The 26,075-nt window shown below is 54.8% G+C and overlaps 2 protein-coding genes and 1 pseudogene across 2 annotated transcripts in view; all 3 read right to left on the reverse strand.

Annotated features, from left to right (window-relative positions):
- Window positions 1-747: 747 nt before the first annotated feature.
- Window positions 748-5,955, reverse strand: LOC129528177 (glutathione hydrolase light chain 2-like; annotated as a pseudogene).
- On the reverse strand, window positions 5,932-18,146 carry LOC129528175 (putative glutathione hydrolase 3 proenzyme). The gene is made up of 6 exons (XM_055367984.2): window positions 18,075-18,146; window positions 14,623-14,709; window positions 9,271-9,463; window positions 8,744-8,901; window positions 6,522-6,697; window positions 5,932-6,023 (listed from the first exon to the last, which is right to left on the reverse strand). The coding sequence occupies exons 1-6, from the start codon at window positions 18,130-18,132 to the stop codon at window positions 5,973-5,975; spliced, it is 723 nt and encodes a 240-aa protein (XP_055223959.1). The 5' UTR covers window positions 18,133-18,146; the 3' UTR covers window positions 5,932-5,972.
- A 743-nt stretch (window positions 18,147-18,889) lies between these two features.
- LOC129528444 (immunoglobulin superfamily member 3-like) overlaps window positions 18,890-26,075 on the reverse strand; it is a 38,619-nt gene continuing 31,433 nt past the window's right edge. The window contains exons 7-9 of the mRNA XM_055368841.1: window positions 21,299-21,368; window positions 19,287-19,358; window positions 18,890-18,962 (exon numbers count right to left, since the gene is read on the reverse strand). Coding sequence (XP_055224816.1) covers window positions 18,890-18,962; window positions 19,287-19,358; window positions 21,299-21,368 — 215 coding nt within the window. The remainder of the gene's footprint in view (window positions 18,963-19,286; window positions 19,359-21,298; window positions 21,369-26,075) is intronic.

Below are 26,075 nucleotides of genomic sequence, written 5' to 3' on the forward strand. Positions count from 1 at the left end.
TGCTGGGCTGTGATCACCGCCTCCCACCAGCCCACCTCCACCAGCCCTTCCCAGAACCCTGCTCCAGGTGTTGGAACTGTGCACAGAGGAGGGAGCAGGCCCCGAGGGAGGCCTGGAGGGGCTGCCAATGGTGAAGGCTGCTGTGTCTAGCTGTTTCCTTCTGGACCCACTCCCTCTGGGCTGCGTCCCCGGCTGGACCAAGCCCTGATCCCTGGGATCTGGGGACATCTTCCCGTTTGCTGTTCCCTGAGAACCAGGCCTCCCTCTGGAGAGGATCACAAGCTTGGGTTTCACTCTGGGCTTGCTCTTGGGAACCCCCCAGGGGCGTGGCTCTGACCGAGATGTTTTCCTCCAGCCTGTTGCCCAGTCCCCATTCCTCGGACCTCAGCTTCACCGCCAGTGTCATCGGCAGGGTGAGCTGGAGGCCTACGGGTCTGAGAAGGCGCCCGGGTTCCCAGCATCAGCTGGCCACCCTCTGCCTAAGAAAGCGCCAGGGTCGTGACACCCCCTGGTGGCTGCTCCTAGGTAGTGTCACTGCCCAGCCCCAGTAAGGGAGGGCCTGGCCCCAAAGTCCGAGGGATCAGGGTGGGAAGGGGCAGGGCTTGGTGTGAACCTTCCCCTGGCCCCCAGCCATGTGCCCCGCTCTCCCCATGCTGAAGATGCTGAGGCTAGTTCCAGTGCCCGCATTGTGAAGATCTCCGAATCCCACCTCTCTGTTCCTCCCCAGCCAGATGGCTCCATTTCACACACAATACACTGAGGCCCAGAGAGTGGGGAGACAGGCCAGGGAGGCCACCTGGAGCCTGGCACAGTGGCCTCATTTATTACGCTGCTCTGCTGCTCACAGGGGAAGCCCGTCCCCCAAAGTCCTCTTCCTTATCCTCGTGAGTATCTTGTCCCTGGGTTGCTTGTCAGCCTTGTCTGCCTGGAGCAACCAGTAGCCAGCAGGTTCCCCGCCTTTCCTGGAGTCCGAGGCAGCTGCCCAGCCACCAGCCGTGCGGACGATGGCTTGCACCACAGCGATGAAGGTGGACGCGATCTGGGTGTGATGGTGCCGGGTCTCCAGGGCTGCAGTCACTGCCTGGGGGTGGGAGGAGAGGGGAAGCCTGAGCAGGGCTCCAGATGCCACCTGAACCACGCCTGTGTGGTCACAGGCCTCAGCCCAGGTGGTGCCATTTCAGGCCAGGTCATCAGGAAGAGCAGGTTGGGGCATTCTGGGTCTCATTGGAGCAGGGGATTTGGCCCTCATGGCACAGGGGCTCCAGATGGCCCAGACACTAGAGAGAGGACACCAACCATTGTCCACTCTGTGATGATCCAGGCCTCCAGCCCAGGATGCTCTGGGGCCCCACACCGTGACTCAGTTTCTCCAACCCCTGGCCCACCTGGTCAATGTTTCTCTCCACTGTCGTGATGTTGGGCAGAAGCTGGTTGTACAGCTGGGGCTCCTCCACGGCCCGCTTCACGTCATAGCTGAACCAGAGGTTGTAGATGATGGTCTGGGGCATTGGGAGTGTGATCAGCATGGCTTGGGGGCTGTGCGGAGTGGGAAGGGCCAGGGAGAAAAGGGGTGACGCATACCAGTGCAGTGGCTGTGGTGATCTGCGTGCCCCCAGCAGCTCCCACCACCATCCGGACCTGGCCGTCCTGGCCCACCGTGATCGTTGGGAACATGGATGAGAGCGGCTGCTTCCCTGCGGCTGATGGGAGAAGACAGGGATGCCCGTCAGCTGCCTGCCCAGGACACCCGCCCCTCTCCACCCCAGTCCCCCCACCCCCGGACTTCCACCCCATACCTGGCTGGATGAAATTGGCAGGTGAGGGGGGTACCCCAAACTCATTGGTGATGCTGGGAGAGCTGACGTCGTCCATTCATTATTGAACAGGATCCCGCTGACCAGGGAGCAGACCTTGGAGCCAAAGCTACCACCCAGCCGGGTCAGACAGCGCCCGACCTTGCCTGGCCCAGCCTGGTCCCTATCCACCCACTGAGGCTGAAACATACTCACTGAGAGGCCCAGGATAAGCTACCAAGATTGGGCCTCAGTTTCCCACCAGGAAAAGAGGTGACGGAGCCACCTTACTGGATAAGTGGGCGGTACCTGGGCCACCCGCCTCTGGCACTTTCCCACCCAGGCGGCCCAGCAGCCCCTACTAGAGGTTGATGGTGCTGGTGGCGGACACAGCACTGCCGTCCTCTGTGATGACAGACAGGTGAGCAGTGCCCCTGTCATCCGGCGTGTAGAACTCGGGCTTGTAGTAGGAGATCGGGTGAGTGCTGTTGTCAGAGATCTGGGCCCGGAGCTGGGCAGCGAAGAACTCAGAGGTCATGTTGCGGACCACCTGTCGAGGCCCCAGAGCTGGCCTGATGAGGTGGGGAGGGGGGGTAGGGAGGGGGCACAGGTCTCAGAAGGCCCCTGAGTGTGACTCTGACCAAAACCTTCTAGCACCCACAACCTTCCGTGGCTCCCCAGGACCCAAGGGCAGGCCCAGGACCTTGCACGACCAGTCTGACTCCCTGTCTTTGTTGCGTTTCAGTAACTGAATGTCTGCCTGGTCCTGAGCCTCCAGACCCTTGCCGCATTCAATCACTCATTCCTTCACGCAAAAAATATTTCTAGAGTTTGCACTGCATGCCTGGCACTGGGGAATCAACAGGGAACAGACACTTACGTCCTGCCCTCATGCCAAGAAAAACAAACACACACAGGGAAAGTGCTGAAACCACAAGCCAGGTAAGGGGAATCAAGAGGCATGAGGTATGGGCAGAGTGGTCAGGGAGGGCTTCTCAGAGGAGGCAACGTGTGAAAAGAGCCTGGAATGCAGCCTAAATGGTCAGTGCAAAGGCCCTGAGGCAGGTGGTATAGGCTGGTGAGCGATAGGCAGAGAGTGAATGGAGTGGGGTGGGGAGAAGAGGATGAAGATGCAGGCTGGGGCCCAACCCACAGGACCTCCTAGGTCCCATAAAAACTGGCTTTTGCTCTGTGCCATGCAGGCTTAGGGCAGAGGAATGAGCAGGCTGGGGAGTGTTTTCACAGGGTCCCTCTGGCAGCTATGACAGGGATAAGGATAAATCCCAAAGGGGAGGCTGTGGGTATCAACCAGGCAAGAGATGATGGCCTGGGTGGGAGAAAGAGAAGAATCAAGGATGGTGCCGACTAGCGAGATAAACCCTGCAGAAGGGGCAGGTTTGGGTATGGTCAGAAGCTTGATATTGGACACTTCATCAGACCTGAAGAGCATGGGTGCAAGTATAAAAAAAATAAATAAATAAGCATGGGTTCACAGGCAAGGGCAGGCTGAGAGATGAACATGGAAGTATTGACATTGAGTGGCTGCTGGATGCCATGAGCCTGGCCAAGGTCCCCAAGGCAGTGGCGAGGAGGAGATGAGGAGGTCAAGGAGGAGACAGAGAGGATGGACCCAAAGGCCGAAGAAAATGCCTCAAGAGAGTTTCAACATCAGGCGCGGTGGCTCATGCCTGTAATCCCAGCACTTTGGGAGGCCGAGGCCTGAAATCCCAGCACTATGGGAGGGCGGATCATGACGTCAGGAGATCGAGACCATCCTGGCTAACACAGTGAAACCCCGTCTCTACTAAAAATACAAAAAGTTAGCTGGGCGCAGTGGTGGGCACCTGTAGTCCCAGCTACTTGGGGGACTGAGGCAGGAGAATGGCGTGAACCTGGGAGGCGGAGCTTGCAGTGAGCCGAGATCCCGCCACTGCACTCCAGCCTGGGGGACAGCCTGGGGGACAGAGCGAGACTCCGTCTCAAAAATAAAATATAAAATAAAATAAAATAAAATAAAATAAAGTTTCAGCAACACCCCACAGATTAGTTGACCAATCCCAGGGAAAGGTGTTCTGTCTGAAACTGCCCTCAAGGAAACAGAAAGGCAAATCCACGATGTGGGACATTTTCCAAGACTACTGCCCTGGGCTTTAAAAATCAACAAAACAGGCCAGGCACGGTGGCTCATGCCTGTAATCCCAGCACTTTGGGAGGCCGAGGCAGGCGGATCACGAGGTCAGGAGATCGCAATCATGGTGAAACCCCGTCTCTACTAAAAATACAAAAAATTAGCTGGGCGCAGTGGCAGGCGCCTGTAGTCCCAGCTACTCGGGAGGCTGAGGCAGGAGAATGGCGTGAACCCAGGAGGCGGAGCTTGTAGCGAGCTGAGATAGCGCCACTGCACTCCAGCCTCCGTGACAGAGCAAGACTCTGTAAAAAAAAAAATAAATAAAAAATAAACACACCTGTAATCCCAGCAATTTGGGAGGCTGAGGTGGGAAGATAGTTTGACCCCAGGAGTTTGAGACCAGTCTGGGCAAGACCCTGTCTCTAAAAAAAATACAAAAATTATCCAGGTTTGGTGGCACGTGCCTCTGGTCCCAGCTGCTCAGGGGGCTGAAGTGGGAGGATTGCTTGAGCCCTGGAGGTTGAGGCTGCAGTGAGCCAAGATCACACCACTGCACTCCAACCTGGATGACAGAGACTCTGTGTCTAAACAAAAACACAACAAAAACAAAACAGCCAAGGGAGCCTACTGTAGGCAAAGAGAAGGGACAGCAGGTTGTGTCACCCCAACATCCTGCTGTGCTATCTTCAAGTCTCACTTTTGAGACACACCCTGAGGTGTGACATCAGTAACCTACTGTGGAATCCTTCAGAAAAACACGAATCCCAATAGATGTGGGTGGAGACGGAGAGAGTTAGGAAATCTGGCAGAAACGTCCACACTGCAGACTCCAGGAAAAGGGAACATTGATGCTTGGGCAGTTTTGGGATTTTTTTACATTTTTGTAGGTGCGAAAAATTTGCAAAATGAAAACTCGAGGAGAGTGTGGTGAGCTGTGTGAGATGCTGCTGAGTGGGGCCTGATGGGGAAACTGAGGCTGGACATGGAGATCTGGTGGCATGGGGATAGAGCAGGGGAGGGGATACCCTGAAGGGAGAGAGGACATAGCCCAGCCATGTTTGCTCTAAGAGGAGCAAAGGACAGAAGGAGGCAGCAGATAGAAATTTCTAGAGCAACAACAGCTGCCTTTCTTTCGGGAATAATCCGTGATAAAGAAGTAAATCGTCAGAGGCAGAAGGGAGCATTGTGGGAACAGCACCCCGAGCCAGCAAGTAGATGAAAGAGCTGGCCTTAGCCAAAAGGGAGGGCAGAGGGACACGCTGCAGTGGCTCTGTCCCCTCAGAGAGACAAGACACCAGGTCACTGGCTGCAGCGGGAGTCAGAGGTGCAGAATGCTCACGGGGAAAGAGAAGACACCACCCGGGCAGCTGACGCCCCTCCTGGGAGGTCACTGGTCAGTGTGGGGGGGTCTGCAGATCCACCCAGGAATGCCAAGGACCCAAGTAGGTAAGGAGGAATGTGAGGATCCTCAGCGGGAAGGGATATGACAGGGTCTTATAGGGACCCAGCGTGGAGCTGGGGCAGCTACTGAGTGAGTGGGTCAGGTGGTGCAGGGCTGAGGGTGGCATCTGGGAAGCATTAGTTTGGAGTGACAGGGAGTGGGTGGCCGAGGTCTCTGTTCACCTGGCCGTCTCCCTTTCACCCATCCATCTCACCATGCCCGAGGGCTGCAATGCCCCCATGTGTTCCTCATCTCAGCACTGAGCACTCGAGAACCACAGCATGTGCAAAGGACCTGAGGTAGGAGGGTGGCCACTAATTCCCCACACTGTCAGTTCTGTGGGGCAGAAGCCAAGACTGGGGGTCACCCACCAGTCCATCTGAGCACACAGTAGGCCCGCAATCAAAGTTTGTGGCAGGAATGGATTCAGAAAGCATATGTGAGGCTGTAGCCACCCTGGGGAGCCCACCCGATGCCTCTACAGCAGGCCCCACACCCACAGTGGGCCAGCCCCTGCCCCTTACTTCAGTCACATCCACAAACTTGGGGTTCCCAAGCAGGGTCCTCTTGGCGTAGGCAAACCGGAAAGCCTCTATGATGCGGTGGTACGTCAGGCCCTTCTGCTCGGGGGTCTCCACGCTCTCCCGGGAGAAGCTGTACCCTGGTTGATCAGAGCCAGGTGCATGTTGCTGAGCCCCAGAGACTCTGAGGGGCTCAGAGGGTTAACAACTGCCTGAGCCACTTTGCCCACCTCAAGGAGCGTTTAATAACCAATAGCAGCAGCTGCTTCAGAAGGCTGTGGTGAGAGTGAAGTAAGGTGAGGGCTCCTGAGCCTGGGCCTCACGTCACGCATCAGCTCTGGCCATTCAGTGACCAAGTGGCAGGGTCACCCACTGGACCAGGGTACCCTCTGGACCAGGCCCTGCAGCCCTGAGCTCCTGCACCTCTCTCCCTCCTGATGACTCCTGTTCCTCCTCCAACCCTTGAGCATTGCCCGCTTCAGCCCTGTCGCTCTGCACTGCCTCCTTCAGGACATGGTGAGCTGTGATGCAGGGACACACCTCGGGAGCTCAGTGATGGAAAGATGTGGCATGGGGGGCGAGCAGAGATGCAGCAGGGGTGGGGCGTGGGGAGAGAGAGGCAGTGTCATGGGTCCTACCACACAGCTGTGGTGCAACCACTCAGCTTTGAGGATGTTGAGGATGAGGGCCAGCACGGGCCCACTGAGCTGCGCACTGGGCATGTACAGCACTGCGTCTCCCAGACTGATGTTCAGCGGGTGCTCGATCAGCTCAGCACAGTAGTTATTCAGGCCCTCAGCTGTCACAATGCCCCCTGCAATGGGACAGCAGCTCGAATGGGCACTGGGATGGGGCTGCACCACTGCGTGGAGGATGGAGCTGCCCCAGTGGGGTTGGGGGCAGGCATGGCTTCACCATGGTGGTGGGGAAAAGCCTGTACCTACCAGGGAGGACAGAGTGCACTACTGGAGGGGTGAGACTGTGCCCTGGGAGGGGGCCACAGGCAACCTCACCTCCTTGGGAACCTCACCAGCTCTGGCACTCCTGTCTCCCTGACACTGCTCACCACCTGACAGCCGGTCTGGGGCCACCTGCCCTCTGCCTGCTTGGCTTAGTGGCTTCCTGTCTGCCTTCTCTCATCTGTGGCCAGAGAGTGTTTTCTGTTTTTTTTTTTTTTTTTTAGAGATAGGATCTTGCTCTGTCACCCAGGCTGGAGTGCAGTGGCTTAATCACAGCCTTGAACTCCTGGGCTCAAGTGATCCTCCAGCAGACCCTCCCCAGTAGCTGAGACTAAAGGCACAACTACACCCAGCAAATTTTAATTTTTTTTGTTGTGTTTTGCTATATTTCTTTTTTTTTTTTTTGAGATGGAGTCTCACTCTATCTCCCAGGCTGGAGTGCAGTGGCGTGATATCGGCTCACTGCAAGCTCCGCTTCCCAGGTTCACGCCATTCTCCTGCCTCAGCCTCCCAAGTAGCTGGGAATGCAGGCACCCACCACCACACCTGGCTAATTTTTTTGTATTTTTAGTAGAGACAGGTTTCACTGTGTTAGCCAGGATGGTCTCGATCTCCTGACCCTGTATCCACACGCCTCGGCCTCCCAAAGTTCTGGGATTACAGGTGTGAGCCACCATGCCCGGCCGGGTTTTGCTATATTTCTTTTCACTATGCTTTGAATTTTTTGTTTTCTTGTTCCCCACCCCCACCCCCACTATATTTATGTAGATTCTCAATATTTTTTTTGTAGACTCACTATGTTGCCCAGCCTTGTCTTGGACCTCCTGGCCTCAACTTCTACCTCAGCCTCCCAAAGTGTTGGGATTACAGGCATGAGACACCAAGCTTGGCCTCAGAGGGCCTTTTCTTTCTTTTTTTTTTTTTTTTGAGATGGAGTCTCACTCTGTGGAGTTCAGTGGTGCAATCTCGGCTCACTGCAACCTCAGCCCCCCAGGTTCTAGCGATTCTCCTGCCACAGCCTCCCAAGTAGCTGGGATTACAGGCACAACCCACCATGCCTGACTAATTTTGCATTTTTAGTAGAGAAAGGGTTTCACCATGTTGGCCAGGCTGGTCTTGAACTCCTGACCTCAGGTGATCCACCCGCCTGGGCCTCCCAAAGTGCTGGGATTACAGACGTGAGCCACGCACCTGGCTCAGAGGGCCTTTTCTAACTGGAGAATTCCTGCCGGTGTCCCTGCTGCTTGGCCTCTTCTCCTCACGATGAATGGATAGAGGGAGGGAGGGAGGCTCTTAATTCTCCTGGAGTCAGCTCCAAACAGACAGGGTATTGGCATGCCAATTTCCAGCCTCAGTGGTAAAGGTCGACAAGCTAATCACCCTCCTCCATAAAACAGTGACAAAAATTACCTGAAGAAAGCCACAGCCAAGCTCCAGGCCCCTGCCCCACAAATCCCCTTCCCCATGCCTCTCTCAAGGCGACCCTCATCCCTTGTAACCCTCTTGGTGAATCAAAGCCCCCTCTACTGGGCCTTAGCCCAGCTGTTCCTCTGCTAGGAATCCCTTCCTCTCTCTGCCTAACGAAGTTATCTGCAGCCCAGCCACCACCTCCTCCAAGAAGTCCTCCTGGATCTTCAGGCTGTATTCTAGTGCTTCCCCAGCCCTGGCTCTTGCCTACACCTGCATTTACCCCAACAGGGACTTGCTCTCCTGGACTGTGTGGCCTCTCTTGGTTTTGATATAAGCAGGAGCTGTGGACCCACATGGCCAGTCACTGACCCTCCTCCACCAGGAACTTCCTGCAGGCTCAGGCAAGACAGGAGGACCCCATGGCTCTGGGCTACAGCTCAGGGTTTCCACTGCAGAGTTCCTCACCCAGGCCCTTGAGGTTACCCACTCACCGGCCGCCTGGATGTCCTTCACAATCTGGGCCGTGAGGCTGCCGTTGTAGAAGGCCTGGGCACCCTGAATGGCCAGCGTCTCGTAGGTGTCAGCCAGCCGTGGCAGGGTCAGTCTCTCCCCCTCCCGAAGCACCTTTCTATCCCGGCAGAACACCTCACTGGGGCAGAGGGGGCTCATGTGAGGCAGCAGGTGGGGTGGACTTAGCCAGACCACCCCACACACCTGCCCACACAGGAGACCAGCACAAAGCAGGGGCAGCGCCTGTCACAGGTGGGTGGCCCTGTCACTCAGCGCTCATCCTCCTAGTGTCCCTTGCCACTCAGGACACATGGCCAGCCACAGTGGCCACTGGGACCCCACGCTCAGAATGTGTCCCCACACGTGGTGGGAAGGGTCTGTATCTCCTCATCCCATTATCAGCGCAGGGTCCTGAAGGCAGAGGGCCGCTCCACTGCTGCTACAGCCTGCAAGGTCCTTGGGCTGTGCCTGCCCTGCCTGTGTCAGGGGGCCACACCCACAGACATACCACAAGACAGGCTGCTGCTCGATGACCGTCCGCTTGTTTTCCAGGGCTACTGCCAAGCCCTTGCCCATGGGGAAGCCCTGGCGGGTCAGCTGGATGCTGGGCTGGAAGAGGCGAGCCCAGGGCAGCCGCCCATGCCGCTGGTGTGCCAGCTCATAGCCTCGGATCTCCCCAGGCACCGCCACCGACAGCCCTCCTGGGGAGAGAGAGCCACAGTTAGTGACCCTGAGTGGGGGACATCGGGATCTCTCGCAGGCAGCATCCCAGGCACAGTCCCTGACTCGTTTTACAGATGGGGCAATGAGGCTTAGGAGGAAAGATTTTTTTTTTCTTTTTTGAGTTGGGGTCTTGCCATCTTGCCCAGCCTGATCTCGAACTCCTGGATTCAAGCAATCCTCCCACCTCAGCCTCCTGAGTAGCTGAGATTACAGGCGTGAACACCACGCCCAGCAGAAGGGGATTTTTTATTTTTTTATTTATTTTTTAATTTTAATTTTTTTTTTTTAGGAGGGGATGTTTAATTTTTTTTAAGAGGGGCTCAGCAGGTAGGAGTGTACATGGACCAGGGATGTCTGAGGAGGGCACAGGAGGGGAAGCAGTAGCATGCGGCTGGGTTTTGCTGTCCCAGGATGAGGTGTCTGTCTGTGCAGGTTCCTGCATGTCTAAAATCCTGTGCCAGGCCAGACCCCCTCCCATCTCGCTGACCACAAGGGCTTATCCTGTAAGACTCATGGGCTCCACCAGAATGTGCCAAAACAAGAGCAGATCCCACCCTGACCCAGGTCAAGCACAGGCCACCTTCAAGACACAGCCAGCCCTAAGAAAGGGCTCCCTTCCTCTTTTCTACTGCCCCAGAGAGGCAAGACTGAGCCTTAACCTCCATCCTGTCCCCTCTCGCAGCCTCAGTTTCTCCATCCAACTATAAGGGTTTTTGTTTGTTTGTCTGTTTTGAGACAGGGTCTCACTCTGTTGTCCCAGCTGGAGTGCAGTAGTGCAATCATGGCTCACTGCAGCCTTGGCTTCCCAGGCTCAAGCGATCCTCCCACCTCAGCCTCTGAAGTACCTAAGACTACAGACATACCCCACTACACATGGCTTTTTTTTTTTTTTTTTGAGATGGAGTTTCACTCTTGTTGCCCAGGCTGGAGTGCGATGGCACAATCTTGGCTCACTCCAACCTCCACCTCCCGAGTTCAAGTAATTCTCCTGCCTCAGCATCCCAAGTAGCTGGGATTACAGGCATGTACAACCATCCTTGCTAATTTTTGCATTTTTAGTAGAGACGGGGTTTTACCAGATTGGTCAGGCTGGTCTTGAACTCCTAATATCAGGTGATCCATCCTCCTCAGCCTCTCAGAGTTTTGGGATTACAGGCGTGAGCCACCACTCCCAGCCTAATTTTTTATTTTTATTTGTTGTAGAGACAGGGGTCTTGCTACGTTGCCAAGACTGGTCTCAAACTCTGGCCTCAAGCAATCCTCCCACCTCAGCCTCCCAACATGCTGGGATTACAGGTGCACCCAGTCTATAAGGGGTTTTGCCTTCCAGTTCTGACTTTTGAGGAGGTCATTGGAAACAGACCCCTGGGCCTGCTTCCCCCCGAGCCCCACTGCCCATATGGACACTACAGACACTGACCCTTTGCCCAGAAAGGTACAACTATGGCCTCTGCCCCCAGGTACTCTCCTGCTCTTGCGAGAGATGTTGGGGCCATTTGGCTTGGCTTGGCGGCTGCTGCTCTAGAACTGCCTCTCCCACCCTGAAGCCTGGCACAAGTTTCCAAGAGCTGGTGGTTTCAATTCCTAGAAGCTGCACATACATCCCAGAAGGTCTGACACCCAGCACATGATTCCTTCCACCTTGTAGTTAGACAGAAGTTCTTTTCTGTTTTGTTTTGTTTTTTGTTTGTTTGTTTTTGAGATGGAGTCTTGCTCTGTCTCCCAGACTGCAGTGCAGTGGCATGATCTCAGCTCACTACAACCTCTGCCTCCCAGGTTCAAGCGATTCTCCTGCCTCAGCCTCCCGAGTCGCTGGGTTTACAGGCACAGGCCAGCACACCAGGCTAATTTTTGGATTTTTAGTACAGATGGGGTTTTGCCATGTTGGCCAGGCTGGTTTCAAACTCCTGACCTCAGGTCATCCACCCACCTCAGCCTTCCAAGGTGCTGGGATGACAGGCGTGAGCCACCGTGCCCAGCCAAGACAGGAGAAGTTCTAATCTTTGATAGCAGACCAGGGTGATGATGCTTAGCAACAGTATTTTGTATATTTCAAAGTAACGAAGAGAGGACTATGGTGCTAACACCCAGAAATGAAAAATATTCAAGGTGACGGAGACTCCAAATACCCTGCCTTGATCATTATACACTCTATGCATGTAACAAGCACTCACATGTACCCATAAATATAGAAAATATCATGTATCAATATCAGAAAAAAATCTTCTCCTGACCTCAGGCCAATCAGACTCTCATGCCGCCACACTTGCCAAGTTCTCTGGTGACCCCCACACTGCCAGACCCAGTGCCCCTCTCAGCTTTACTGGGCTCATCACTCTCCCTGAGAGCCGCCCCTGCATCCCAGCACCTGGCTCCACCCGAGTCTCCCCCGCCTGCCATCCTAGCTCCTACTCTCCCCTCTGTCTTTGCTCTCTCTCCTCGTGGTCTGCTTGACATCTGAGCTTCAGCCTCCATTTATGCACTAACTCTCAAATTGACCTGCTGGCCTGGACTGCTCCTCTGATCACCAGACCTGAGTATCTACCTGCCTGCTCGAAGAAAACATCTCAAACTTCACCGTGCCCAAAACCGAGCTCTGAGTGTCTGCTCAACCTGCGTCCTGAGAACTCTGCCTGTCTCCATTAGGGTCACCCCATCCTTCCAGGTACAGACAAAAGATCAGGGGTCCCCGGGGACTCCCTACACAAGCATCACACCCAACCCATCCTCAAATCCACAGGCTCCACTTCCAAGTGTGTCTGTCCAGCATCAGCCACTTCCCAGCACCCTCTCCACGAATTACTGCAGTGACCTCTGGACAGGTCCCCACATGCTCCCTGCCCCTTACACAGCAATCCGTAGGCCAGATCCATCCCCTTCCACTCACACACTCCACGAGCCCCCACTTCCCTCAGACAGGAAGCAGAGGCTTCACCATAACCTAAGAGATCCCACACAACCTGGGCCATTTCCCTTGGGTCACTTGCTGCAGCCTCCCTAGCTCCCCACAGGGCTCTGTCCCTGCCATCACACCTGGATAGCAGACCAGGAGATAACTCCCCTGACCCCATCTCTGCCTCTGGGTCTTTGCTCAGATGTCTCCTTCCCTGACTGGGTCACCCTCCATAGAGTCCCAGATTTTGAGGCCCTCCAGGTCTGTTTTTCTGCAGCCCGTAACACACCCGCACCTGCCTAGTTTCTTTTCCCACCTGGAGTGTCACAGATTTCCTCTGCCATCTTTGTTTTTCACCCCAGCTTCAGGAACAACAGCTGATTCTTTAAGACAATGCTCAATACATTCTAGTTAAATAAATGATTCTAAGCATCCACAAGGTGCCAAGCCTATGATTCCCGCATTCTCTTACCCTGAGCAACTTCATGTCTACAGATGCTGAGTTTCTCAATGAGTATTAAAAACAAATGAAAGATTGGCGGGGCACAGTGGCTCACGCCTGTAATTCCAGCACCTTGGGAGGCCGAGGCAGGGGGATCACGAGGTCAGGAGATCGAGGGACCAGCCTGGGCAACATAGTGAAAACCCGTCTCTACTAAAAAATACAAAAAATTAGCCGGGTGTGGTGGCAGGCACCTGTAGTCCCAGCTACTCGGGAGGCTGAGGCAGGAGAATGGCGTGAACTCAGGAGGCAGAGCTTGCAGTGAGCCGAGATCGCATCACTGCACTCCAACCTGGGCGACAGAGTGAGACTCCATCTCAAAAAAAAAAAAAGAAAAAAAAAATCAAAGATTGAGTATGTTGCAGAAGACTCCAAAGGGCGCCACCCAGGACCCCCACCTGAAGTCTAAGGCCTGCTATGGTGAGTGTGTCCTGCCCCTCCATCCTCCAACATTTTTTTTTTTTGAGACGGAGCTTCGTTCTTGTTGCCCAGGCTGGAGTGTAGTGGCATGATCTCGGCTCACTGCAATCTCCACCTCCTGGGTTCAAGCGATTCCCCTGCCTTAGCCTCCTGAGTAGCTGGGATATTACAGGCCTGTGCCACCATGCCCGACTTATTGTACTTTTAATAGAGAAAGGGTTTCACTATGTTGGCCAGGCAGGTCTTGAACTCCTGACCTAGGTGATCCATCTGCCTCAGCCTCCCAAAGTGCTGGGATTACAGGCGTGAGCCTGTGAAAAAAAGGCCCAGCCTTTTTTTTTTGACAGGGTCTCACTTTGTTGCCCAAGCTAGAGTGTAGTGGTATAATCATGGCTCACTGCAGCCTCAACCTCCTGGGCTCAAGTGATCCTCCCACCTTAGACTCCTGAGTAGCTGGGACCATAAGCACACACCGCCATACCTAGCTAATTTTTTTTTCCCATTTTTTGTGGAGATGGAGTCTTGCTATGTTGTCCAGGCAGGTCTCCTGGGCTCATGTGCTCCTCCTGACTTGGCCTCCTAAAGTGCTAGGACTAGAGGCGTTGAGTTGTTGAGACCCTCCCATCCTCCAACTTTTATCTCACAATCTATTGTGCCTCCTTTGGGGACAGACAGTGGCTTCCTGGATGGACAGTGGCTTCCCTTCAGGTACCTGGGGAATTTGGGGGCCTCCTCTCCACTTAAGACCAGATTAGAAAAGAGAGACTCCACCTCACATTCTAGAGCGCCATCCCCACAAATGAACAAATGAGTGAATGGGATGCCTGTTGAAAAGGCAGGATATAGACAGCCTGGGTTCAATTTTAGCTTCACCACCTCCCAGCTGTGTGACCTCAGCTGATTTGCATGACCTGTCTGAGACTCAGCATCCTCACCCTGTAAAATGGGAATCCACACAGCATCCCGTAGCCCAAAGGAGCAGGGAGGGTTGTGAGAGGCTCGTGGGTGAGAAGCGCAGAGCAGAGCATGGGCCCCAGTGAGCCCTGGTCCATGAGGTCTGCTAGCATAATAATTATTCTTTCCATGTGCTGCACAGAGTGGCCCCGGAGGCCTTAGCAGAAATAACAGAAGCTCTCGGCCCTTTACCGTGGTGATGATGGTCCTGACCACTCATTGTGGGACGGTGCTATGGGGCCAGGAAGGGATGGGGGGTACTAGAACTGCCCCTGAACTCTGACGGGAGCAGGCTCCTGTGGGCAAGGCCCCTTCCCGGTGGCTCAGCCAGCTCTGCACCCATGCCCCAAGTCTGCAGCATGGCTTACCCTTCTGGGACTGCTCCGAGCTGTTGAACATGCTGGCAAAGGCCAGCCTGGGGGCCACCACGTGGGCATTGATGACCTCAGCTTTTCCTAGAAGGAGAAGCAGGTAGGCAGGCCCACCCACCCAAACCCTTTATGCCACGTGAGCCTGGGGGCCACCGAACTGTGCCTCGGCCCAACCCACAACCCCTGCCCCTCTCCCTCTCCTCTTCCGAGGCACTCATGGGTGGTGCTGTTGTAGATGGTGAGGAAGAGGCCACCCTCGATGCTCATGCTGTGGGCATTCATGAGCCCCACACACAACAGGGCTGCAATGGCTGCATCCACTGCAGAGCCAGCGTCCCGCAGTGCATCCCTGCCATGTGGCACATAAAGGCATGAGAACCTGCAGGCTTCCACCCTGGCCCCGCATACACACCCTGCTGCCCACCTGCCCAAAGGAGGATGGAAGAGAAGTCCATTCGAGTTTTGGGGTTTTTGTTTTTAGTTTCTTTCTTTTTTGTTTTGAGATGGAGTCTTGCTCTATTGCCAGGCTGGAGTGCAGTGGCACGATCTCAGCTCACTGCAACCTCTGCCTCCCGGGTTCAAGCCATTCTCCTGCCTCAGCCTCCTGAGTAGCTGGGACTACAGGTGCATGCCACCATGCCCAGCTAATTTTTGTATTTTTAGTAGAGACCGTGTTTCACCATGTTGGCCAGGATGATCTCTATCTCTTGACCTCATGATCCGCCTGCCTTGGCCTCTTTTTTTTTTTTTTTGGAGACAAAGTCTCTCTTTGTTGCTCAGGCTGGAGTGCAGTGGTGTGATCTCAGATCACTGCAGCCTCAGTCTCCTGGGCTCAATTGACACTCCCATCTCAGCCTCCCAAGTAGCTGGGACTATGGGCACATGCCACCATGCCCAGCCAATTTTGTTTGTTTGTGTATTTTGTAGAGATGGGGTTTCATCATGTTGCCCAGGCTGGTCAAGAACTCCTGTGCTCAAGTAATCCACCCACCTTGGCTTCCCAAAGTGCTGGTATTACAGGCATGAGCCACTGTGCCCAGCCTTTGTTTTATGAGACAGGGTCTCACTTTGTCACCCAGGATGAAGTGCAGTGGCACAGTCTTGGCTCAATGCAGCTTTGACCTCCTGGGCTCAAGCAATCCTCCCACTTCAGTCTCCTGAGTAGCTGGGACTACAGGTAAGAACCACCACACCGGGCAATTTTTGTCTTTTTTGTAGAGATAGGGTCTTTCTATGTTGCCCAGGCTGGTCTCGAACTCACGGTCTAAAGCAATCCTATCGCCTCAACCTCCCAAAGTGCTGGGATTACAGTTTCTTCTTTTTCTTTTCTTTTTTTTTTTCTGAGACAGAGTTTCACTCAGTTGCCCAGACTGGAGTGCAGTGGCATGATCTTAGCTCACTGCAACCTCTGCCTCCTGGGTTCAAGCGATTCTCCTGCCTCAGCCTCCTGAGTAGCTGGGATTATAGGCGCACACCACCAAGCCCTGCTAACTTTTTATATTTTTAGTAGGGACAGAGTGCACCATGTTGGCCAGGCTGGTCTCGAACTCCTGACCTCGGGTGGTCTGCCCGCCTCAATCCCCCAAAGTGCTGGGATTACAGGTGTAGACCACCTTGCCCAGACAGTTTCCTCTTTATGAAGCAAACAAATGTACATGATTTTTATAATTGGGACAAAAAGGGAAATTGCTATACTTCATTAATAACATTTTTTTTCCCTGCTAGAGATGGTGGCTTACACCTGTAATCTCAGCACTTTGGGAGGCCAAGGTGGAGGATCACTTGAGGCCGGGAGTTCAAGACCAGCCTGGGCAATAGAGTGAGACCATATCTACAAAACAGTCTTTTTAAATTAGTCAGGTGTGATGCATGCCTGTAGTCCTAGCTACTCAGGGGGCTGAGGTGGCAGGATCACTTAAGCCCAAGAGTTCAAGGCTGCAGTGAGCTATGATCATGCCACTGCACTCCAGCCTGGGTGACAGAACAAGACCCTGTCTCAAAATATGAAAAACATAATATTTTTTCTGTTTAAGTCTTTAGAAGGGAACTGATCTTTATATATAACATGAGATAAGAGTCTAAAATAGAATAAAACAGTAGAAGCCAGGCACCATGGCTCACACCTGTAATCCCAGCACTTTAGGAAGCTGAGGCGGGAGGATCACTTAAACCCAAGAGTTTGAGGCTGCAGTGGGCTATGATTGCTCCCCTATACTCCAGCCTGGGTGACAGAGTAAGACTCCACCTTAAAAAAAGAATAAGCCCTTCATGTCCCTGTTTGGGCAACAGCGTTCCTTGGGGGGAGGGGGGAGGGATGGCATTGGGAGATACACCTAATGCTAAATGACGAGTTGGTGGGTGCAGCACACCAACATGGCACATGTGTACATATGTAACAAACCTGCACATTGTGCACATGTACCCTAAAACTTAAAGTATAATAATAATAAAATAAAATAAAAAAAGAAAGAAAGAAATTGTCTCCTATCCAAAAAAAAAAAAAAAAACAGAAAAGAATAAGCCGGGCATGGTGGCTCACACCTGTAATCCCAACACTTTGGGAGGCCCAGGTGGGTGGATTACCTGAGGTCAGGAGTTCGAGACCAGCCTGACCAACATGGTGAAACCCCATCTCTACTAAAAACACCATAATTAGGCCAGGCCACAGTGGCTCACACCTGTAATCCCAGCACTTTGAGAGGCAGAGGTGGGAGGATCACAAGGTGAGGAGTTCAAGACCAGCCTGGCCAACATAGCGAAACCCTGTCTCTACTAAAAATACAAAAATTAGCTGGGCATGGTGGCACATGCCTGTAGTCTCAGCTAATGTGGAGGCTGAGGCAGGAGAATCACTTGAACCTGGGAGGGGGAGGCTGCAGTAAGCCAAGATTGCACCACTGCCCTCCAGCCTGGGTAACAGAGTGATACTCTGTCTCGGAAACACACACACACACACACACACACACACACACACAAATCTGTTGAGCGTGGTGGCACACGCCTGTAATCCCAGCTACTTGGGAGGCTTAGGCATGAGAATCGCTTGAACTTGGGAGGCGGAGGTTGCAGTTAACTGAGATTGCACCACTGCACTCCAGCCTGGCAACAGAGCAAAACTCCATCTCTAAATAGATCGATCGATAGATAGATAGATAGATAGATAGATAGATAGATAGATAGGAAGAAATAAGTAAAAATAGCCACCAAACAACAAAACAGTGGAGTTTATCCAAAGAGACAGAGACTCTTAGAACTGAGAAAAGGGGCCCTGTTTGGCTCTAGGAGACCCACATCCTGCTCTCGGAGTCACCATCCCCTTCCCAAAGGCTACTGAGAGAGTCCAAGCAAAGCTTACATGTGGGGAAACTGAGTCTCAGAGGGGTGAAGGTATTGCTCTGGTCCACTTGCCCAGTTTTCAGGGCCCATGTCCCATGCCCTGCCCCACTCACCTCCCAATCTCCGAGCACTGCTTGGCATCCGCAGCCACGGCAGCCCTGGTATACACATGGTTGTCAGGTTCCTTGGAGGCTGAGGGCAGCCAGAGACAGAGGACGACAATGAACAGCACCAGGACCACGGCCAGCAGGCCCAGCACCACTAACTTCTTCTTCATGGCTCTGCTGCTCCCACGGGGTAAGGAGCAGGGTCAGGCCCAGCCTCAGACATTCCCTGGCCCCTCCCCAACAGGGCACAGTCTAAAGTCGGGGCTCAGAAACACAAGGCCTGTATCTCCTTCCTGCTTCCCAGAATACGTACAGGCTGTCAGGCCCCCAGACCTTTGCGCAGGCCATGCTCTCTGCCAGAAGCTCTGGGCCTCATCTCTGCCCTCCCAAATCCTCCCTGCTTATCTTCAGAGCCCATCCTGGTAAGAACCCCATCTCCAGCAGCGACCCTTCCTGGGAGCCCCCAGATTTCCTCACCCCTCTTTCTGCAGGGCCTTGCCTACCTCCTCACAGTGGCTGAGCCTCCACTGCTTAGGGAGAAGCTCCAGTAGGGATGGGCCTGGCCTGGTTTCTCCTGTGTCCCCCACCTCAGCTTAGAGCCTGGCACTGTCCAGGAGTCCTCTGAAGACCCTCCACCCCACCTGGAGCATGGGGTTTAGCTTCCATAGTGCCCACAATCAGAACACCCCACAGATTCACTGCCACGGGGACAGGACTTACCGTCCAGCAGCAGACGGGGACCCCAAGCCTTGCCTGGGGTGTTGGCCACAAAAGACAGGAGGATTTGGTGGAAACACCTGAGGAAATAACTGGGGTCTCCCTCACACTCTGCTGAAGCCTGCAGCCACAGGATCTTCTTCAGAGACTCTCTGATCAGGCAGCCTTCTCGTTCTCCTGAAGGTCAAGGGAGGTTACCTGAAGCACGCGCAGCCCAGACCTTTCTGGGGGACTCCGTGTTACCTCCCTCTGCCTCTGGCTGGTTTCTCTGTCTCCAGTTGAACTCTGGAGGCAAAGAGGCTGTCAGTAACACATTTGTTTCCATGAATTCTCTCAGCACGTCTCCCAGGCACAGCTCAAAGAGGGTTTTGCATGGAGCAGGGCAGGTAGGGGACAGGGCATTCCTGCAGAAGCCCAGGATGTGCATGTGGTAAGCATGGCAAAGGGGGCTCAGGGGGCACTGCCAGCCTGCCCTGCTCTGACGCTGGACTTGCCACTCACCTGCTGTGGGGCCTCAGGCAAATCACTGAACTGTCCAGCCTGGATGACGGCAGCACCTCACTTGCCTTGCTGCTGGGAGTTTTGTGAATAGAGTAGGTTAGACTGTGGGCAGGACTTGGTGAATGGTAGCTGTGATTATCATCATGGCTGCACTGGGGACACCCCCAGGAGGCCTGAGTGGCACAGGTCTCTTGCTCACTCTATGTCCCCTGTGGACTCCCTTCCAGGCTGTGCAGTGAGTGGCAGCAGTGACCCTTGGGAAGTCTCATGGATATGGCAGCAGGTGACAGGTGTGACAACAGGGAAGAGGGATGTGGTGACAGAGGTTGGAGTTCCCCTCTCCCACAGTCAGTTTCCCACAAAGGGAGGTGTCTGCCAGCAAGCCCCTCCAATGAGCCCCAAGCTGGGTTTCCCTCCACTCCACCCTGTCCCAGTGCAGAGCGTCTGACCTCAGAGGCAGACACACTGTCCAAGAGGTGGTCTATGAATGGAGTCCCTGTGCCCTCCCCACACACAGGGAACATCCAGATGCCATCGTGGAAGTGTGGCCACCTCCCCAGGCTTGGTGGGCCTGGGGCTGATAGTGTGATACATTTGACCCCCTCCCAGCCCTGGATGCAGACACCAAGAGCAGAGAGACCTGGCAGTAGTCATGCAGCAGCACACCACCCCACATCCCCAGCACAATCCAAAGCAGCCCCTCATCCCCACCGTAACCACCACAGCGTGAATCCAGGTGCCACCTGTTTCTGACCTGAACTCCCTCACAGCCGCTGCCTGCACTCCCTCCCTCCAACATCGCCTGCCCTTCAGTCTTCCAGAAAGCTGCTAGAGGGCTCTGTCTGTCCAACTACAGAACAGGCCCTGCCTCCTCCTTGCCCCGTTGGACAGCTCACACCCTTCACCAGGCCTGACAGCGCTCTTGCCACTCCAACACCCTGGGTCCCAGCCGGGAGTCCGGGTCAGGATTAAGGGTCCCTGATAGAGACACCGATTCCTGGAGGTCCAAAGAGCCTCAGGAGCTGGGCCAGCAATATGCAGCATCTATTATGGACACAGAACATTCCCATCACATGGCCGGGTGCAGTGGCTCACGCCTATAATCCCAGCACTGTGGGAGGTAGAGGCAGGTGGATCACCTGAGGTGAAGAGTTGGAGACCAGCCTGGACAACATGGTGAAACCCCCATCTCCACTAAAAATACAAAAAGTTAGCCAGGCATGGTGGCAGGTGCCTGTAATCCCAGCTACTCAGGAGCTGAGGCAGGAGAATTGCTTGAACCCGGGAGGTGGAGGTTGCAGTGAGGCAAGATTGCACCACTGCACTGCAGCCTGGGCAACAAGAGGAAAACTCCGTCTCAAAAAAACAAAAGCAAAAAACAAAAACAAAAGGACATTTCCACCACAAGTCATGGGGCAGGGGCCTGGCCTGGTGAGTGACCCTGTCCTAGCATGACAGCCCCCTGCACCAAGGAAGCTACCCAGTCCCGTCCACTGGGCCGGGTCATGCTGAGTGCCCTGGAGGGCATGGCCTCATCTCTCCCAGGCTCAGGGTCATGAGCTGAGCCCCCGGTCAGGGTCCTGGGGTGGTCAAACCATGACCCAGCCTCCCCTGCCTGTTAATCTGTCTACCCAAAGGCCCAAGTAGGCACCTGGAGGAGCAGGGGGCACCCAGCCAGGCTTAGACTGCTGGGAAGAACTGGGAGGGGAGTAGGCAGTGCTGGGCCCTGTCCCTTCCTCCCAGGGCAGGTCAGCAAGGGAGGGTGGGCCCAGCCTCCCATAGGCAGATGTCCCCGGCTCGGAGGAAGACACCCTGCTGAGGTCCTGGGCTTCCATTTCCCATCCCTCCACCCTCAAAACTCACTGAAAGAATGTCCAAGCCCAGAGGCCTGGTTCTCACCCAAACAGTGTGAGAGCTGCACACACTAGGGGAAACTGAGGCTAGACACTAGGTCAGCTGCTATGGTTGGCCTCAAACCCAGAACCCCTTCCTTGTGACCCTGATGGGCTTACCTGAGGCCTGGGGACAGTGGGGGCCCAGGAGAGCACCTCTTCCTCAGAAGACAGTTCTGGGCTGCACCCGCTGGGGAGGAAGAGACAGACTTGTCTGCCTGGGAAAATCCCAGCCACAGAACTGGCTGGGCCCCCCCCACTCTCCAGAGTGGCTCAGAGCCATGCCTGCGGCCCCCTGCAGCACTCCTCAGGGGGCCTCCGAATTGGGAGTGGGATCTGGGGGTGGCCACCTCCGAGGAGGAGCAGAGGCAGGGAAAGAGCAGGAGCGGCCAGAGGACCCATGAGCTTACCTAGTCCAAGAGACCAGCCAGGGGGTGCCCAGCAGCCCTGGTGGACAGTGGGAGGCATCCACACAGGGTGCAGGACAGGCAGGCCTCTCACAGAGATCCAGCCTGGCTGGGAGGATGGGGAAGCTGACGTCACAGCAGCAAGGAGGCACACAGTGACTTGGCACGGTGACTCGGCCTGTCACCACATGACTAAAGTTCACGCAGCCCTGGCAGGGCCCTGGATGGCAGGTGCTATGAGCCGGGGAAAGGGTTTCCTTCCTTTCAGACTCAGTTCCCTCCAAAGGGCACTGTCTGCCCACGAGCCCCTCCAGTGAGCCCCAGGCTGGGTCCCTCTGGCTCTCCCTGTCCCTGTTCAGAACATCTGAACTCACAGCCAGTGTCCCAGAGATGGCTCTGGAGGTGGTGGAGTAGTGGTGCCCCTGGCACTAGACCAGAATCCAGACTAAGGGGCCTCACCACACGCTGCTGTCAATGCTAAAAGTGTGTTCCGGGAACATGGCCTGGGGCCCTGAGTGCAGACTGGTTCTGCTGCCCATCCAGAAACATTAGCACCCCAGGCCCGAGGAACCACCTGAACAGCCCAGAAAGGCAGGGCCCAGAGAGGGCCTGAGCTGGCCCAAGCTCACAGAGCCCAGCAGTGCAGACTTGGCCACCTGGTAACTGCCCCAAGTTACTGCATGTTTCTGACCAGCCCACCAAGAAGTCTGAGCCAGGAACAGCTGCGGACCCAGCCCAGGGGACTTTGGACAGTGCTGCCCATTCCCCTGTGGCCCTCATCTGCCAGGGATATGGGCCAGAGTCTCCCTGAGTCATGGCTCCCTCCCCTGATCCTGGCCTGCTGTGTCTACAGTGCCGGAGAGCCCCTGCAGCCTCCACCTGAGGTCTATTTCGTGCCCATAACACCTACCCCACAATCATCCTTCCAGGCTGCCCCAAGCTGACAGAAGGGGACATGAAGGCTGACCCAATATTGCTTCCTGCCTGGGTCACATAGGCCTGTCCTGTCATCCACTGCTCTCAAACGGGCTCTGGACAGAACCCACCAGACACACAACTGTGAGATCCTCAATAGCCCTAGGATGGAGGTGCTATGACCAAGCCCTTTCTCAGGCTATTCCTCCCCCTGAAGATCAGGGTGACTGGGAAGATGACAGGGCAGGAACCAAGGCCCCATGACCTGTCCCTGAAGGCTAGACAGCCAACAGGAACATCAGGGGATTTGGCCCTGCTGAGTGGCTGCATTCCATGGCAGTCAGCCGGGAGGGGTCTGAAGTGGAGAGCCACAGGGCTCTGTCCCCTGCCCAGCTCAGCAGTTTCCTCTCTGCCTGAGAGCATATAAGACATGCATGTTCTCACTCATAGGTTGGAATTGAACAATGAGAACACTTGGACACAGGAAGGGGAACATCACACACTGGGGCCTGTCGTGGGGTGAGGGGAAGGGGGAGGGATAGCATTAGGAGATATACCTAATGTAAATGACAAGTTAATGGGTGCAGCACACCAACATGGCACATGTATACATATGTAACAAACCTGTACGTTGTGCACATGTACCCTAGAACTTAAAGTATAATTTTATATATAATACTATATATATTTATATATTATAATATATTATATAAATTACATAAATATAATAATTATATATATATATATATACACACATGTATATGACATACAGGATTCACAGCAGCAGGTGGGCAGGAAGAAAGTCTGAGTGAGTAAAGGATGGCCCAGATCCCTGCAGCTGACCCCAAAAGGAAAACCCTGGGCTGGGGAAAGTAGGGAGACAGAGCTGCCTTCAATAGGGCACAGCTGAAGCCTGGCAGCAGCTGAGGATTCCAGAGAGGGGAGACAGGAGGGGAGTCACTTTATCAAAGGACATGTTAATAGAGGTAGGGCCTACAGAATGAAGGAGGCTTTTCCTCACATGCTGAGTGTGTCACATTCTGTCCCAGTCAGCCCTCTACCCCCTGAATGCAGAGAGGGCACCTAGGGGGAAGTGGGTCCAGGGAAGCCATGTCACCTGAGGAAAGACTGCAGGGGCTGGCCTAGAAGTCTTCTCCAGACCCCACAGCTCTTGTCCTGGGCACATAAGGTAGTGAGTTCCCTGTCCCGAGAAATGTGCAAGCCTCACTCACCCGGAGACACTGACTCTGGTATCAATACCACCCACTTCCAACACACGTGCAAGCACGTGCACACACACACAACTGAGCCTCATCTAGGCTGAGCAGAGCAGCTTCCCAGGATGCAGCAGAGAGAGCAGTACGAGGAAGAGGTAGACACGGCAGCCAGTCTGAGGTTTCCTGGTTAATCCTTCAACCGAGCTTGATGGCTTTGTCACCACAACCCCAGAGCCACAAAGGTGAAACCAGAGCACAGCCCCAACCCCATTCACAGGCAGGAAACTGAAGCTTAGACAAAAGGGATTTACCAAGGTCAGCTGGCTCCAGGAAGTCTGCAGACCTGCGGTTGAGCCCAGGACACACCCACCCCTTACCCTGCCAGCCCCCAGCCTGGAGTCGCTATCCCTGGATATCAGAATGTACAGATCTCTGGCTGCTTCCCCAGGACCGTCTACACCCCTGGACTGGATTCTTACTACCCAGATGTGGAGATGGAATCTGTCTCTCACAGTTTCCACCCTTGCGGCACAGAGTTGAGAATCAGAAAAAACACCCCTTCAGTAAGATTTCATAACCACTACCTGCTGGAAACCTGTAGAAAGAACTATATATATCCCTATATATATAGCTGAGAGGTGGCAGGTGCCCCCTGGAGTTGGGCAATGACCCCTCGCACAACCGGCCCTGCCCCACCCCAATCCACAGGCACAAACAGAACCCAGGAGCGAGGCAAGCATGGCCCAAGGACACAGGGTCCCCCCAACCCCATCACAGCTCTGGCTCTACTCCAGAGCTGACCCCCCACCCCCACTCAGGGCTGCCAGATCCTCCAGGGCCTGTTTGTTCATGCTGCACTCTTTCCTCTTAATTCCAAGAAGCCACGGCTCTCTCAAGAGCTTCTTCGCACAAGTCAGGTGACTCCCCCCAGCCCTCCTTCACCCACCCGCATACCTCACTCAAACTCACATAAACTCATCAGCCAAGAAACAGAGCCCCCCCCCGCCAGCCCAGACCCAGTCGGATAAAGAACCCAGGGCTCTCCCCTTCTGTGGGATCCCTCTGCAGGATGCGCCCACACAAGTCTTGCCCCCTTCACCCCAAAGTGCAACTCACTCCCACGGCACGGGTACACAAACCGAGGCTCAGAGAGGAAGAGGAACTCCTCTAGAGTGCAGCAAGCATATGGCAGAGCTGAGAATGGGACTCAGGACTCCAGACACTCATGGGAGTGCCCTGACCTGAGCTTCCCCACCTATGATGTCCACCAGCTCAGAGAGGGTGAGTGGCGCCTCTGGGTCACACAGCACTGGGGCGCAACCAACTGCTCTCACTTCTGGGCTCACTCGACGCCCGGTCTGGTCGTCCAGCAGCACACTAAAACCAAGCTAAGATTCCCTGCTGTGACCCAGCTCCTCCTTCCCTCCCCCAGTGGACTGGGGGCGGGGCAGGGGGGAGGGGAGGCTTTAAAGGCACAGGAACTGCTGCAGGTGGGATGTGGGCTGGCTCCTGGTCCCATCCCTGGGGCTGTGTGATCTGGGATCGCTGCAGGCTGCAGGTCTCTCTGAGCCCGGTGGGGTCTCAAACCCTGAATGAGAGACCTGAACTCTGAAAGCCTCGGTGGGGCTGAATGAGGCTGGGTTTCAGCGGGAGGAAGATTAGACCAAAGGTTCCCTGGGAGATGGGGCCACAGAGCTGGGCTGCAGCCAGATGCCCATGCCAGGAGGAGCTGGAGATGTAAGCATCTGAGGCCCCACAAGGTCTGAGGAGCCTAGATCACCTCTACAACCCCAAGGCAGGGGATGCTTCTCCTAACAGGCCCTCTCCCCAACTTTCAGGGCTATAGGCTGGGCTCTAGGAGCTGTTAATCCAAGGACCCTAGTCACCTGGACTGAACAGAGTCACGTGATCCAGGAGGGTCCTTCCTCAACCCCCAGTTTCAGGGGTCTGAGCAGACAGGCTGACCGAGGACCCCAGGCAACGGAAGCAGGGGGATGAGGCCCATCCGTCCATCATGCCCTCACCTGCTCTGCCCCGTTCAATGAGATGAGATAGGGTGGGTGACCCCACAGGGCTGGCAGGTCGAAGCCTCTAAGCCCTCAGATCAAGGTCCACACATGGTCTGCAGCCTGCCAGAATTGTCACTCTTAGCAAGGCTAAGAGTGGCAACACAGCACCCTCCATGGCCCATCAGGAAGGACAGGCAGAGACAACAACGAATTGTAGGGATGTGAGAATGAGGGATGGAGAGGCACTTAAGGCTACACTATGTGAGAAGTTGAAAGAACTAGAGATTTTTAACAGAGAAGGGGCATACATTTCATGTATTTGAAAGGAAATGACGCAGACTTCTCTTTG

The sequence above is a fragment of the Gorilla gorilla genome, chromosome 17 (assembly GCF_029281585.2).
Source record: "Gorilla gorilla gorilla isolate KB3781 chromosome 17, NHGRI_mGorGor1-v2.1_pri, whole genome shotgun sequence".
Taxonomy (NCBI): Eukaryota; Metazoa; Chordata; class Mammalia; order Primates; family Hominidae; genus Gorilla; species Gorilla gorilla.